We start from the raw sequence: 16,242 nt of genomic DNA on the forward strand, positions 1-16,242 counted from the left end.
CTGCAAGTGTGAAAGATGAGCAGTGAAAGGATAGAGTCTGTGCTGGTTGGAAAGGGCTCAGATTTAGAATGCTGTAGGAGCTGCCAAATGAGGGGGAGATGGAACACCAAAGTTATTATTTGCCAGTAATTGGTGACTTATGTTCTGATTAATTGAGCCACTAAAGGGTTCTGTCATCTGGTACTCTTTGTTTTGTTTTAATCATAAGGTTTAAGAAGGGGCGAGATTATATTGCCGTGGGTGCAATCAGTTAAATGAATATTGTTGAGGTTTTCCACAGGAGGCAGTGTGTTCCTACACCCCCAGATTGTGTTCTTACTTTGTAAAAATGAGTGGAGAATGGGGCCATTGCATTGTGGCAAGGCTTGGAGAGAGGCAGGCCTGATCTGGCCTGCTTGTTTCTGACCCTGGGCAAGTTAGTGTAACCTTTTAGCCCATTCTCACAGGGGACCTGCGCAGATTGAAGATTAGAGACTAGATGTAAGAGACGTGTGCTAAGCGTAGATGCTGCCACTGAATCAGTGGTAGTGGTTCGCAAAGTGTGGGCCCAACAGCCACAGATCACCTGGGAACCTGTTAGAAAGGCAGATGCTCAGGCCCTGCACCTGCTAACTCAGAAGCTTTGGGTGGGGGGCCCAGCCGTCTTTTCTCGCAAGCCTTCCACGTGATCCTGATGCACTCTTGAGTTTGACAACCACTGATAACCTCATTAACCATTAACAACCTCAACTTAGAGATCCCAAGTCCTTTGGATTTCCCCAAAATGTGGCCAGTTGTTTATGGATTTAATTATATTTTAAGCAGAAAGTTACTCTGATGCGTTAGAATTGAATATAAAATTTCCTTTTTGTGAGTGTACTGGTGAAGCCAGGTGCTGTGATGGGAGATAGTCGAGTGATAGCCAGTGTTCTGAAGGAGGTCCTTAGGCCGAGGAACCTTTCTCCTGCTATTAAAGGGAAGGGGAGCATCGGAAGATTATTTGCAGGGTTTTGCATATATTATTTTGGGTATGCAATTTTTATTTGATCTTGAATTTTCTTTAAGTATATCAGATGTCATCTTCAGGAAATAGAGATGTATTTGTGGATGTGTTTTTGTGGATTTTGCTCTATTAGTGGGCCAGATCATCTGATAGTAGGGCTGATGCATTAATTCTCTGCAATGACTGTCGCTGACAGACTGGGGGCCACTTCTTGTGGTGCCATATTTGGCTGAGGGATGACATGGCCATGGCCTTGTGCTGCTGTGGTCCTGTTTGGGCTGTATTGCTTTGCAAACAAGGCTGGCTTTATCAGCTTTGTTTCTGGTCTTGAGTATGTTCTAGTTTCCCACTTCTTCCTGGAGAAAGGACTGGGCAGAGAATGGGGCTTCTAATCTTCCCTTATGATCCTGGGCAGATCATTTCTTTTAGGCATTGATTTCTCCACGTGCGATATGAGGATTGTACGGGGGCCGGGCACCCAAAGGGTTTCAGGGTTTTCCAGCAGTGTTGTGACTCAGTGCTGCTGTCGATCACAGGCGTGGTGGGCCTAACGGCCCTTTTCTCTCTTCCCAGTTTAATCATACATTTAAACAGTAAATGACGGGCTGTATTCACAGGTCTCTGGAGGGGAAAAAAAAGTTACTGATAACCCTGCCACCCCAGCATAATCACTGTTTTTATTTTGGGTATCAAATTACAGCACTTGGCCACATGCATATGTTTTAAAAAACAGAGGCACACTGACACCACATCTTTATTCTTCCCCTCCTGCTTCGTCTAGTAAATGTGTTGCCCATTTAAGCGTCATTATCATAAATATGACTTTAATGATGACTTGCCGTGCCTTTGGGTTGATGGAGTGTATTTAACTGTTCTGCTAGTATTAGACAACTGATTTATCAGGAGGGCAAATGTTAAGTTTTTCAAACACTCTGGACAGTTGTGGTGGGTTGAACTGCCGTTCTGTCTTTACTTGGCCTTTTCTCTTTTGCTTTGAAACTCGTGCTACAGTGAACAGCTTCATGCATGGCATGCTTTTCATCTGAACTATTTCCTTAGGATAAATTCTTAGCCGTAGGAAGCCTTACCAAAGGGTTTGAATAATTTCATGCTCTTGAAACACATTGCCCAGTTGCCTTCCAAGATGACTGCACCAATTTACTCTGTCATCAGTAACGTACGATTGTTCCAGTTTCCCAGAGGACTCGTCATCGTTAGATTTTATTAATTTTTTTTTATAAACTAAACTGGTGCAGAATGACCCATCTTACTTAGAACAAAATTTGCATTTTATTTGGTTGCTGGTGAGGTTGAACATTTTTTTCTGTATTTAAGGCTGTCATTTCACAGACTCAGAAACTTCAAGTCAGAAGGGATTTAGAGATTACCTATTTATTTCCTTTTGTGTGCTTTGTTTTCATGTTCTTGCCCGTTTATCTGTTGCCAGACACTTCTTACCAGCACTCCACTGTGTTTTTCTCTTGGCTTCCGGCTTGGTTCACGGAAATCAAAAGATTAGTTTGCCAGCCCTCAGCATAAGTAGCGCTTTTTATGATCCATCAATTTGCAATTTAATGGTGGTGGAGTTTCCCCTCCCTAAGCCGACTTTGGGCAAGGTGCCATTGGATTGCTTTGAGACGGTGGGCAATTACTCGTAAGCCGTCCTCGCCCTGTTTTGAGCTTCAAACAACACTCATTATATATTACTCTGTGTGTAGTGGAAAAGTGGGCAGACACTGGGGAGTGGGCTGTTCAGTCTAGTAATTAGACAAGGTGTAAGGAGTATGAAAAGATGGGGAGTCGTGCTTTTCAGAATCATGAAATTCTGAAACTTAAGTTCTGATGCCTAGAGGAACGTCTTCAGTTTAAGAGCCCTGCAGAATACAGCGGGGTTTGGCTCGTTGCTGGCCTTTGAGGTATTTGACCATATTTTACTTGGTTAAAATATACCTGTACATGAATCTTAAACCTACTAAGATATGATTTCTCACTAAACAGAGCCGTATTCTAACACTTTTAGTAGCCATGTGTCTGGCTGCGTCTTGGTCATCGAGTTAAGGGTGTGCAGGGTTACCATTTTAGTTCAGTGAAGCATTCCTTTGCAAGTGTGACGACTGTGTCCCCTGTGGTCACTTTCATTGGGGGAAGTCAGTTTCTTTGGCAAGGAGCTGTGTGCAAGGGGTTAGCGAGAGTCTGGCTCTCATGCTTCCTGTCTTGTTTTGTTGAAGACTCCTGTGCTGGAAGCTGTTAGGAAACTGTGCAGCAGCTTCATGTAAGATGTGATTTTAAACGTATAGGTTTAGTTTACCAAATGACAGGAGGTGCTTTGGAGGATCTTGGAGGGCCTAGAGGAGCGTTTGTCTATTGGAGTTACAGGGAAGGGCAGCTTCTAAGTGGATTTGAGGCAGGCCTCGAAGCACTGGGAGGAGAGTATGGCACTTTGCAATACTATAGCTGTAGTTGACATGTTGGCTTACTTGAATGTGATGAACACTGAAGTTGATTGGTGATAGCAGACTTGGGCCCCAGCAGTTGAAGTGACTTAACTAAGAACCCCTAGTACCACTTTGCTGAGATGCAAACCTATGTTTTTGGATTATGAGTGCCAACTCTGTTATCATAAGCAGATCAGTGAGAGGAGTTGGCATTGACAAGGAGAATGAAAAGATGGTCTGGACAGTTAATTTGGACTCCTGCTTCCTGTTGCCTCAGTCAGTGGTGGCTATCCGTGAAGTCAGGCCTGATACTGGGGCTTTTACCCAGCTAGTTAAGTTTCTGGGCACGAATGTTCCGTGCTCATCTGGTTTGGGGAGCGCTGACTGTTGTTGCCTTCTCTGGTGTCAGAAATAAGGGCACAGGAAAAGTTTATTTATAAATATTAAGGCTATTAGCAGGTACCAAATATGTCTTTATTTGGGGAAGTAAAATGATTTCTAAGCAGAAAATACAGTGAGCCTGAAGTTTTTTTTTTTTTTGGAGTTGTCTAGCCTTCGGAAGAGGAAGAAGGTAGTCTGAAAAGGTTCCAGAACTTTCTTAATAGCTACTTAAGCAGGGTAAAATATCCAGTGTAACCTGCTTGTAAACTCTGGTCTGTAACAGAAGGACAGTGGAAAACATTGCGATTTGTTAATTTGTGCTCGATTAAAGGTCTTATCACAATTTTGAAAGAGAGACGTGATACTAAAGAATGATTGTAGGTTTTTATGCTGCCATCTAGACGACTTTCAAGGCTGAGGACAACTGTTTAGGAAGTCTTCCTGGGGGGTGGCGATGTTTTGGAATTCACACAGCGCTCCCGGGGAAACCAGTTGCATGCCCACACTGCCAGGAGATACTTGTCATTGAGAAGCCAGAGCAACGTGGAGACTTTCATGGTAAACCAGAGGTGAGACTTGAATTTAGGCTTCCTGGCTCAAAGCCAAGCTCACTTGTCAGAGGATAGCTTAAGATTAGGGTTTAGAGACCTGGCTGAGGTAGGAGACAGCGGGAACAAGATCCTCCTCTGTTGTTCTTACTTCCGTTTCTTCAGACCAGTGACTTAGAATTCCCAGGACAAATGGGAGGGCTTTTGATGCTCCTTCTTCAGCTTGAGCTTTGATCTTTAACTTTCTTCCTGTTCCAGTGTTACCTACTCTAACCTGATTTATGTTGTCTGTACTTCTTTTATTTTGTTTTTAATAATTTTAATGTTATTAAAGGTTTACGAGTTCATTCCATTCACACTGGGTCTTAACTGTCCCCTGACAGCTAAGTTCAGTTCTGCCTTGAAGTCGTTCTATGTACTAACACATACAATTATTATTAATAATTAAAGAGGAGATCATCTTGTCTTCTTAAACCAAAATAAATTCCCTCCAGGTCAAGTAATTAAGTATAGAAAGTACAGCCATAGCAGCACTAGAAGAAAATTAAGAACGGCTTCTGTAGTTTTGGGGTGTTCTAATCCTGACCCAAAGGCCAGGAGCATAAGAAGAATGTTCTTTAGTTTGACCACATAAAAGTTACTCACAGCAAAAAATCCATAGTAAGCAAAGTTGAAAGGCAGGTGGCAAGCTGGAAAAACTATGGGAAAAAAAATCAATGTTTGTCATGGAAAGAACTGCTACAAAAAGACAATGATGAATAAATACTCAAAGAAAAATAAAAGAAAAAATACGGTGGGCCAATAAATATATGAAAAGATGTTTAACTTCAGGAAGAATCCAAGCAATGCAAATAAAAGGTCATTTTTTAATCTGTTAGATGGATAAAGATTACAAAAAAGGTCAAGAAAACCTAATATTGACACTGGGTGGGAGAGCAGCCACCCTCATAGACTGGGGCTCGAGTAAAGTGGTGAGCTTCTCTGCTGGGCAGTTAATGGCATGCGTTACAATATAGAATATGCATATATTTTGACCTGGCCATTTCACTCTAGGGATTGCTTTTAGAGATCTATGAAGAGGGCTATTCGACACAGTTTGTTATTGTGGAAAATTAGATGAAAAGTATCCACAGGTATGGGGAGTGCTTAAACACCAGTATGCCTGGGTAGTGGAATATATTGATGATGTTCTTATTCATATCTATTTCTTGAGTGGGAGGGTGCCCATGACACATTTTTTGAGTGGAAATAACAAATTATAGGAAAAGCGGTATATGTAATGGGACCCCTTGGTATTAAAAGTGTCTTTCTCCACTCTGGGTTTCTGCATACATACGTTAGGAGAGCCTAGAATGATGTTTCCCAGAATCACCAAAATGTTACTCATGGTTATCCCTGGATGATGGACTTAGGGTTATTTTAACTTGCTTTTATATTTTTATATATACATCTCTGTGTCTGCTTGTGGTGTGCTGAAAATAAGCAGATATTTTCAAAAGTGGAAAACCTTAAGTGTGAATTTTGGAGAAAGAGAAAGGTCAGAATGCTGTTGGAATGTATCGTGTGTAGAGAGTGGGAAACAAGGACCAAAAGAGTCCATAAAGGGCATCCCTGCTCCTGTACCCAAATGTATAATGCAGAATCCTGTTGCAAAGGAGAGGGAAGCCTGCTTTCGAGGAGAGCCATGACCTTGAGTTAGCTTGAGTGGGTGGCTGTGATCAAATGAACTGGGTGGGGCTGACCCAGTTCTGGTTTTGCACCTGGTACAGCTGCACCCTTTTTGCATGTATCTTCTTGCCCCACTGGTTAAAGCAAGGTCATGGGTTTGCTCTCTTATACCAGTCATTTCCTTCTACTCTACTACATTTCTTCCAGGTCATGACTGTAACCCATTGGTGGTCAGGGAGAATCGAGTTGGGTTGGCCTAAATCCAATCCCATAAAACCAAAGGCCTTGTTTCTCAGTTAACTGGAGTCATCTCAGAGGACAAAAGGCAGCTTTTTAAATGCACGTGATTATACACTTCCTGAAGTTTCTGCTTTATCTTACTTATATTCTCTATTTCTCAAGGCTGTGGGCTGTGCACTTCATAATTTTCTTCTCATGATCCCTTTCATTGCCTAATTCAGTAATAGAGGTGGCATTAGTAAGCATTGACAGAAAATGATGAAATAAATAAGGTCAATGCTGGGACTCTTTTCAGATGACTTCCTTTTTTCTTTTAAAGCAGAACTGGTTCTTCGGAGTTAGAGGAATGCAGAGCTGTTTTGCATTGCTGTAGGGTGTTGGAAGTGGGGCGGGTGGTGGGGAGGGCCGGCAGGTGGCTCCTACTCAGGCTGGAGGCAGAGCAGCCTTTATTCCCTCCTTACCAGTTTGCCCCTTGTAGCAGAGGGACTGCTGTGGATCTGGAGCTGAGCAGGGACTTCGCTTCCTTTCTTTAGAGCAGCGTGTGCCGCACACACTCAGCACATGTCTTGTGTTCAACTGAACCTTCAGTGAGGTCTTCCCGTTTGATGCTGAATTGTGGTGAAACTTTACAAATACCCAGCACATCTCGACTTGACCGTCGCTCTGGACCTGGGTTCTGTTTCCTCAGTGTTTTCTTGGTGTGTGTGAAATTTTGAAGCTTACTGAAGGCTACTAACATTAAAGTCCTGTTTGAATTTTGTAAGGGGACACATGGGAAGGAGGTCCATGGGCTCCTTTCTTCTGCTCTCACTGTAGACCTTATCTTGAAAGTTAGACTGCTCCACTGGTTTCTGACACCAGTTTGAATGAACTTGCTGTAACTACGTAAATGTGCCGTGGTACACCATAATTGAATAACTATATGAAAGGGTTTGCAATCACCAGGTTAGATGGTCATATAGCCTTAAACCACGTAGATTTTCCAACTCAGTTAAATTACCCATTATCTCTTAATTTAAGTGACCAATAAAGAATGTGATTATGTCTTACTTTGCAAGTGGGATTAATATCTACTGTTTATCTCAAGATAAATATTAGTAACATAGCCTGGGAAAGCGATTTTATGCTCTCCAGATTGAAGTAGTGGAAGGCTGAAGTGTCGGGCATGAAGTTTTATCTTTCTGAACTGATTATGAAGTATGCTAAACATTTATATGGCTTTGTCTTTATAGACTGAAATCGCCAAGAGATTGAATACAATTTGTGCACAAGTCATCCCATTTCTGTCTCAGGAAGTAAGTAAAACTGTTCAGCTGTTAAAGTGCAATTATGTTGCTTCTCTGTTTGCAAATTAGCTAGTTTTAAGATGTTAATTTTATCACAAGGAACAAGTGTGAAGAACATCTGTTACAGCTGAAGTGTGTAAACCCCCTGTGATTCCATCTAACAGATCCGAGGGCACGCTGTAGAAGTGATGACAGGAGCTCAACCTCAAATTAATTTTTTTCTGAGGAAACCTGCAAAATGACTATCAAGCATAAAGCTTTTCTTTTCTTTGAGGAATAGTATAGGCTTAATAGTTGCTGGTGATTCCAGTGTCCTTTCTCTAGAGAGCTTTTCTTATACTGCATTTTAAAAATGGTTCCATCAGGGTTTTGACTTGACCATGGCAGCAGCTGTTCATTTGTTCATGCACGTCTAGTCAGGTTGACTTGACACTGTCCATGGACGGAGTGGATGCTACTAATTCTTAAGGATGAAAAAAGTGTTCGTTACCCTAACTTATGGAGTCATTTACATCTATAATTTATTAAGTTACAAAATCATAGAGGTTTAACCTTCATATTTTGAGAGGGAAAAGCTCTTTATATGAGTAATCTATGAAATTGACTCAAATCCAATGTATTTTAGTTTTCACTTAAAGTTTATCTTGCTTTTGGATACAAGCGAATGGATGCTCAGCTGTGTTTTAAGTGTGTACAGGAAGCATATATCTTGAGGCAGAGTGAAAAGCTCATTGCCCTGGGAGCTGGAGTACTGAGTGTCTGTTCTAGTTGGCACCGACTGGTCCATGCTGGATAGCACCATCTCTACCTTTATTACCAACCATATCTGGCATAACATTTGTTTGATGTCCCAATTTAGAGTTGTTGGCCTTTTGAAATTGTGGTGTTTGTTAAACTTCAGTAATCCTGGTCTCTGCTATAGACTCACGCCTCCCAAAGCAAAGGTGTGGTTTAGTTTTTATTGTGAGTGGAATTGGGAGCTGTGCAGTCAGTTTACAGCCTTTGAACTCAGTGTGTGTATGTGTCTCTTGGGGGGGCTCCTTCCTTTCTTTCCCCTGTGAAGGGTGAAAAATCTAAAGGCCAAAGGAGAGGAATTCCTAGAGTTTCCAAAAACTACTGGTGCATGGAGATTTGTTGACCAGAGAAGTCATCACAGATTTAATATTTACATTTTAAGTATCAAAATGGGGGTTTTAAAATGGCTGTCAACTTTTACCTGCCCTCAGACTTACCACAGCGAACCCCTCCTGCGAACCAGAGTGACTTTCCAGATTCCGTACTATTTATTTTCTAAGGCCTCAGCTTACCATTTTTAGTGTCCTTTTTGACATTTGACATTTGACAAGCCAAGCATCCCCATCAGAGTTCAGTGTCGGCTGGGCTTGGTTAGAAACGAGGGGAGCACCGCGGTGTTTTCCTTTTCCCGTCGTGCATGTGTTCTGTGAAATAACGTGTGCTCCAGAAACTTCGCGTTTAAATCCATGTTATACTTCAGTCTGCACTGCATGTGGCATTTGTCTTTTTGTTGTTGTTGGAAGGTACAGTGAGGTTCTTAGCCATCTTGCTAACACTTTTTTCTTCTTGTTTTCAAAGCATCAACAACAGGTGGCCCAGGCTGTCGAACGTGCCAAACAGGTGACCATGGCAGAGTTGAATGCCATCATCGGGGTACGTGGCCTACCAGGTCTACCTCCTACAGTGTGTATAACCAGCTTTCATTTCTTATTAATGTGATGGCTAATCTCTATTCTCTATAATGTTGTGTAGTTTCACACTGACTTTTTTGATAAGGGTGGGCGGAGGGGGTGTCGGGTATGCTGAGGTGTTTAGGGGAAGAGAAATTAGCATAAAGAAGATGATAGGAAACATTTTTAGGAGGGGAAGAAAAATCTACTTTTTAATGGGAAAATAAATGTCATTTGTCTGGTGAGACTTAAACGTCCCTTGCTCCATTAGTCAGGTAAAAGCTTTGGGTTAGAGTTTTAAATACTTTCCTTACTCCTGCCTTGTAACTTTAGATCACAGTGAGGTCAAGGCAGGTCTCCGAATGTTCATTGCATTTAGTTATCTTTGCTTTTGCCTTTTGCTTTCTAGAGTTTTAGAACCGATATAACTGCTCTTTCTCTTTCTTGGGCCTCTTGCTTGAATTTTTAAATGGCACACCAGTGAAAAGCATGCTCTCTTGCTGTGGAAGGAGTGATGGTTGTCTGCCCTGCTGCCCCCTCCAGCCTTTCACCAGGTTTCTGCCCTCTTGTGTCAAATTCAGTTAGTGCTCTTTGCTAGCAACTGGTTGTCAATCACAAGTCATTTGCTTTGCATTAATGAGGCTGGTGAACCGTGCGGTCCCTCCGCTGTGTGAGTTCATCCCCCCGCTGCAGGTTCCGGGACGTTTCTCATGTTTTCTGCCCTTCCACACTGAGCAAAAGAAGTAGCTGAAACAAGGGACCGTCCTTTCTGATTTTATTCATATGTGAGTGCCTTGAGCGGATTCAAATCACTCATTTATCAATTTATGTTAATTGCTTGTGAGAAGATGCCCTGCTGGTCTTTATAGTTCCCTCAGACACTTTGTAATGATAATTAGACATGCTGCTGTACGGATTAAGAGTGCCATAGTCCAATGACGGCCACAGACAATGGAACCAGTTAATCCATCAGGGTTTAAAATTACATCCCAACTGGAGATGGAGAAAAAACATAAGAGCCAAGGAGGATTAAAGAATGAGCCTCAGCTTGAAAACTCTCCTTTCATCAGTTTCTCAATTGCAGTTCCTCAGTTGGGTTGCCTGTGGTAAGCTATTGGCAGTCAATTAGGTGAAATAAACTGGGAGGGTGACCTTCATTTCCTTTTAATAGCTTTTTCCTCCCTGAAATGGGGAGCTTCAGTGGATTTTCAGCTTAAATTTTATTCAAGCTGCTTTATTACACTTGACAGCTTAGCTCTGCATAAACAATTCTCTCCTCCTCCCCCTTTCCCCGGATCCAGGCTCTGCATCTCTCCCCCTTTAGTATCACATTTTTGACTGTTACTTAGTGGGCTCTCTAATCACATTCAACAAAAAACACAATTACATCTGCATTTGTCGGCTGCTTTCTGTACCCTTTTCTTGTGTAATGAATTGCTTTATTTCAGAGATCAAATCAAATATTCACTGGTGCTTTTGCATGTACCGTGTTTGATTAGCAAAGACTAATAGCAAATTGTACTTGTAGCTCGAGCGCAGAATTTTTTAACCCAAATGAATGAGGATGGAAAAGCCTGTTTTGATTAAAAGGAAACATATGCAAAGCAGTTCTCAAGGACCCAGTTCAACTTGGTGGAACATGTTTGTTTTCTGCTAGGCTCTAAATTTTTACATATCATTTCTTGATGGTGAAACTCTGGTACTTTTAGATTCTCAAAGGCACTGCCCAGTCCTACACATTAGAAAGGAAATTGTGTTAACTTGATGTTTATAGGTAATACTTATCTTGAGTTGAATCGGAAAATAAAAATAGCAGGTCGTTTTAGAAGGGCCGATGAATCACTACTTTTATGAATGGCTTGCATCCAGGAAACATGTTGTTGAGATTATAAAGGCAGATTAGCTCTGATAGCTAGCAACAATAACCCACATCCGTGAATCGGGCCCAGCACCAGACTTACCGCCAGTTGCATGTCTTCAGCATCCTGGCATGTGCGGTTTTTATAATTGTAGTTTTTGGATCGGTATATTAATTTATGTCAGAGGGCTCTTTTAAAGTTTGTGGTGATCAATAATTATCCCGCACCATAAGTTTCATGCTCTGGCATATGCCTGATTTTTGCCTGAAAGCAATTGTGCGCGTCCTGGAAAATCGAAGTAGCATAAAATTGGGTTGACAATTCAGTGGACCTTTGCACCCCTTCATTGAACATGCAGTGTGTCAACCTGTCTCCCCAGAGGGGAGGAGGCTCCGGGAGGCTGTCTGTTCCTACAAGCAGCAGCTGCGCACAGAGAAATGCCGCCCGGTTTGATAGCAGCTGTCAGTATTGTTCAGGGACCGACTTAGGGTAAAGAACAATGGAAGAGGCCACGCTCTTCGTCTGCATCGACTTTCAGGCTAAGAAAAGAAATAGTAATTTAACGGTTTAGACATCTATTACAAGTGTGAAAGATCATGAAAGAGCATCCTTTAAAATGCAAATGAGCCGAAACATTCTCATTCCCTTTAAGGTACAATCAAGGAGCTTACTGCTTGCTTGACAGGGCTAAAGATATTTTTCTTTAGCCAACCAGGAAAAAGTTAAATCTTCTCAAGGACACCAAGCTTCTAGGTAAGCTCAGCTTGTGTCCTGGGATCGTGGGTGCTTTTTTAGGATGAAGAGAGAGGTGGTTTTTTTTCTTCCTTGTTGAGTGAGTTAATGGTGCCCATTTCTCACCAGCACAAAAAACTTAGTTCTCATATTGGACAGAAAATACTGAATTTTAAATCTTTTTCGCCACAGCAGCTGCCTCCAACTTAGATAGGCTATTGGTAAATAGGAAAATGAGTTTAAGTATTTCATATTTGGAGAAACTGTTGAAATATTTTCGTTAGACTATTTTTTAAATAGCTTTGACTGATGGCAAATTTGGTAATTGGCAGAATAATAGCTACAACCTCACTTTTTGAATTTTGCTTTTCATAAGCTCTTTTGCTATTAAACATGTTCTTGAAACAATAGAAAGAATTTAATAATGCAGATATCTTAATAGGCACACGGATATTTGGGCTGACACAGCTCTCGTGCTTTAGGGAACAAGTTCAGTGAGTGAAGGCAACTTACTCATTTGAGACCTTGATTTTCTTTTCATTTACATCAGGATGCTCTTCACAATTTAAGTGGTATTTCCTAAAGATTTTTTTAAAATTTGGAATTCTATTAAAATTGTCAAAACAAAATAGATTATTCAATGATGTGACACTCTATTTGTGGGACAGCTAATAGCTGAAGGCAGGGAACAGTGACTGAAGGACTCTTACTTGGGGAGTTTGGAACTAAGAACTCTCTTCTGTCTGCTCTCATACTAAATAATTGATTTTAGTTGAAATTGGGATTCTAAATAACTAGTGTTATCTTTTAATCAGGTTTATATCACATATAATTAATGTATATCATATAGATGTCAATTTAGATACATACATATCTGTACACACAGATTTTTTAAATTGAGGTATAGCTTATATGTAGTGAAGCGCACAGATCTTAAAGGAACAGTTTGATCACTTTGGGCACATGCACACACCCTGTAACCCACTCTCCTCTCAGGGTACAGAGTGTTTTTGTCACCGTTTTTGGGCGGGGGGGAGATTAGCCCTGAGCTAACATCCCTACCCAGAAAGATGGTTGTTTGTTGATTTAAAAGTAAAAAATACTTACCTGAGTGCAGTTTTCTTTTTTAAAGAAAACAGTTGCGTAGTTGTACATCTGGTTCTCACCACATGTCTGCGGCTCAGCTTCATGGTATTTTGTGCTCTTCTTTCTGAGAGCGTCGTGTTGTGTAACCTCGGGCAGAGCGTGGGCCTAGGGTCAGATGGACTTGAGTGGGAACACTTGGTGCTGCCGCTTTGTAGCTTTGCGACCTTGTACAATCAGTGTCCCCCTCTGTAGATGGATAATACCATCCACCTTGCGCCAGCTTTTGTAGGGATAAGACCTTGGCTGGCAGCTTCCCCCTAGCACATGGTCCTGGCTCTGTGAACTGCAGTGTTGTCCGCCTGCTTTCTCCAAGTGCCTGTAGCAGGTCTGGGGGCCCCGTTGGCCAATTGCCTGTGAGAGGTGATTGCTGCTAGCAGTGGATCATCTCCTCCTTGGTCTTCTCTGGTGGTTACATGGATGTCAGTGTTTGAGACAAGGCCTAGCCAGATGCTCTGCTCCCACCATTAAGTTGTCGTGCATGAGTGACTTTGAATAGGGACACAGCAGTGCAAAAGCACTGCCATTTAACTTTTGATGAAAAAAACTGAGAGTTAAAACCAAGGGGATAAAGTTAAGTTTTGGGAACAGATGGAGAGAGAATTGAGAAGCAAAAATGGGAGGACAAGGCATCATTGGCTTCCTTACTCAATATAAAGGGGAAGGGGAACGAGGCCTTTGCTGGTATGGAGAGGTGGCAAGGGCCATTGTGATAGCACTGGAAGGAGAGAGCAGAGTTAGAAGAGATGCCAGATGCCCAGTGGGGGTTGTCCTTCCCATACCACAAAATTCCAGATTTCCCAGAGGATGTAAGAAAATTTGAGCTGTTCCCCATAGCAATGCTGTGAACTTGAGGAACTCAAGAAATTTGAGGTTAATATAGGCAACCTTATTTTTCCTTTCTTATTTATATTGGCATAATCTGAATTATTTTTCGTGAATATAATTTCTGTTAAGGTTTGTGGGGCTGAGTTTTAGAGTTCCAGTTATTGGTCGGGTTTGTATATTCCTGCTTCATAGGCAGATTTATAATTCCCTGTGCTTTAAAACAATTTAATGTGAAATAAAAGAAGCCTGGGGTCTTTTGTGATGTCTGGCTGTGTATGTTTGTGTAGGGCATAGCTGTGAATACAAACTCCTGGTGTGTCTCTAGAAGGAGCCTTTCTGTCTTTAAGAGATTGAGTTGTAGACCTAAAAGGCTCTGCATTGTTGTGTGAGATGATTGGTTTAAGGATTAGCAAAATGTTGGATTATTTTTCACCTCCCGGCTGTAGCTGTCAGCCATCTATGGGATTGTAGTGTGTGAAGTTTAAGAGGATGAGGTTAGCCTCTTATTCTTATGAGTATGCAGTTAATCCCTGGAAAGCCCATCAATAACCCAGCTGTAAGTTTCTTTATAAAACAAATTTGCCCTGGGAGAATAATGCATAGCCTGCTACTAAGAGGAGAAAACCAAATGGCTACAACAAACATGGGCCTTCTAGCTCCGCTAGCTTTTATTTAGTGACATACCCTCCACTTAAATTCAGTAGTCCACCCTTTTATTAATTTTCCAAAGGAATGGGGCAGTGCTGCAGAGAAGCCTGTCATGCATCCTACTTCTCCTTTGGTTTGAGTTAGTTTTTTACTGAGAGGACAGCTAGGCATCTCTGACAAACTCAGAGCTTGGCTTCCTTCAATGTCTGTGTTTTTCTGAATAGTCAGTGTGCTTTTGAGTTATTAGAAAACTTGCTGAAGCATCGTACACTTTTAAATTTCCCCATGTATTTTCATATGAGCTTTACTTGATTCCTAGGAGGAGGGCATGATAATAATGTTCTCTTTTTAGAGGGAGAAGAAAAATCTTCAGAGGAGACAGTAGAGTACCTTGTTTTAGGAGTTACATCTATGTGTTTTTTCTTTTTTTTAATTGATATATAATTTATATACCATAAAATTCACTCTTACAGCACACAACTCATTGGGTTTTTGTTTGTTTGTTGAGGAAGGTTGGCCCTAAGCTAATGTCTCTTGCTAATCTTCCTCTTTTTGCTTGAGGAAGATTCACCCTGAGCTAACATCTGTGCCCATCTTCTCTTTTTGATGTGGGCCACCGCCACAGCATGGCCACCAATGAGTGGTATAGGTCTGTGCGTTGGAACCGAACCCCTAGAGCACACCAAACTTAACCACTAGGCCACAGGGCTGGCCCCCTCAATGGTGTTTTATATTCACAAACTTGTGCAGCCATCACCACTATCTAGTTATAGAACATTTTTATCACTCCACAAGGAAACCCAGAGCCATTAGCAGTCAGTCCTCTTTCTTCATCCCTGCAACCCCTGGCAACCGCCAATCTTTCTGTGTCTGGATTTGCCTATTCTGAACATTTTATAAATGAAATCATGTTATATGTGGCCTTTTGTGTCTAGTTTATTTCACTCAGTGTAACATCTTCAAGGTTTATTCATCTTGTAGCATTTACTCCAGTCCTTTCTATTGATGAATAATATTCCGCGGCATTAATATACCACACTTGTTTATGCAGTTGCTGGGTCATATGGTAACTCTCTGTTTAACTTTTTGAGCAATTGCCAGACTGTTTTCCAAAGCGGCTGCACCATTTTATATTCCCACTAGCAGTCAATGAGAATTCCAATCTCCACTTCTTCTCCAGTACTTGTTATTATCCCATCTTTTTGATTGTAGCCATCCTAGTGAGTGTGCAGTGGTATCTCGTTGTGGTTTTGATTTGCATTTCCCTTATGGCTAATGATGTTGAGCATCTTTTCATCAAAACCTTCTGTGGTTTTAGAGTGAATCTACCTAAATAAACATAGCTTTTAAAAATGTACTCTAATTCAGGCCGTTAAGTCCCGGGGCTGTGATTGTTGTCACAACTGAAATTGTCATCCAAGGCAGGTGGAACGAGCAAGTCAGAGTGATGATAAAGAATGAGTTGGCCTGTGTGGATTAGCTGAAATGCAGAAAGAGTAAAGATGAGTTCAGATCCTTGTCAAAATGTTAGGCCTTCATCCTGGTGCTTGCCTACATACAGGCCATCACTTTGGCCTCTGTGTGTCATTTTCTGTGCACTTCTGCATTGAGATGGGGCCTTTCAATGGATTTTTTTTTTTTAATTGTCTTCAAGTAGCTTGAGAATTCTTGGCCCCAGGAAGTGTTTTCTGCCTCTTTATCCCCCTTGCCCCTCTTCACAGGAGAGGCCATTCACTTAATGGGTGGTTTCAGACAACTCCCAGAGTAGCGTCCCTGATGTTTCTGCTGCCACACAGCGCTTTCCAGC

The 16,242-nt window shown here is 41.6% G+C and overlaps 1 protein-coding gene across 5 annotated transcripts in view; it reads left to right on the forward strand.

The window, feature by feature from the left end:
• Positions 1-16,242, forward strand: part of LOC100061341 (transducin-like enhancer protein 1) — an 83,423-nt gene that overhangs the window by 20,190 nt on the left and 46,991 nt on the right. For 3 of the 5 annotated variants that reach the window (XM_001495873.6, XM_070248440.1, XM_014735401.3), the window contains exons 5-6: positions 7,487-7,549; positions 9,134-9,208. In XM_001495873.6, the coding sequence (XP_001495923.1) occupies positions 7,487-7,549; positions 9,134-9,208 (138 nt within the window). Of the gene's footprint in view, positions 1-7,486; positions 7,550-9,133; positions 9,239-16,242 lie in introns of all 5 variants that reach the window. The other 2 variants (XM_005604939.4, XM_070248439.1) reach the window with 1 other exon arrangement.

The sequence above is a fragment of the Equus caballus genome, chromosome 23 (genome assembly GCF_041296265.1).
Source record: "Equus caballus isolate H_3958 breed thoroughbred chromosome 23, TB-T2T, whole genome shotgun sequence".
Lineage (NCBI taxonomy): Eukaryota > Metazoa > Chordata > Mammalia > Perissodactyla > Equidae > Equus > Equus caballus.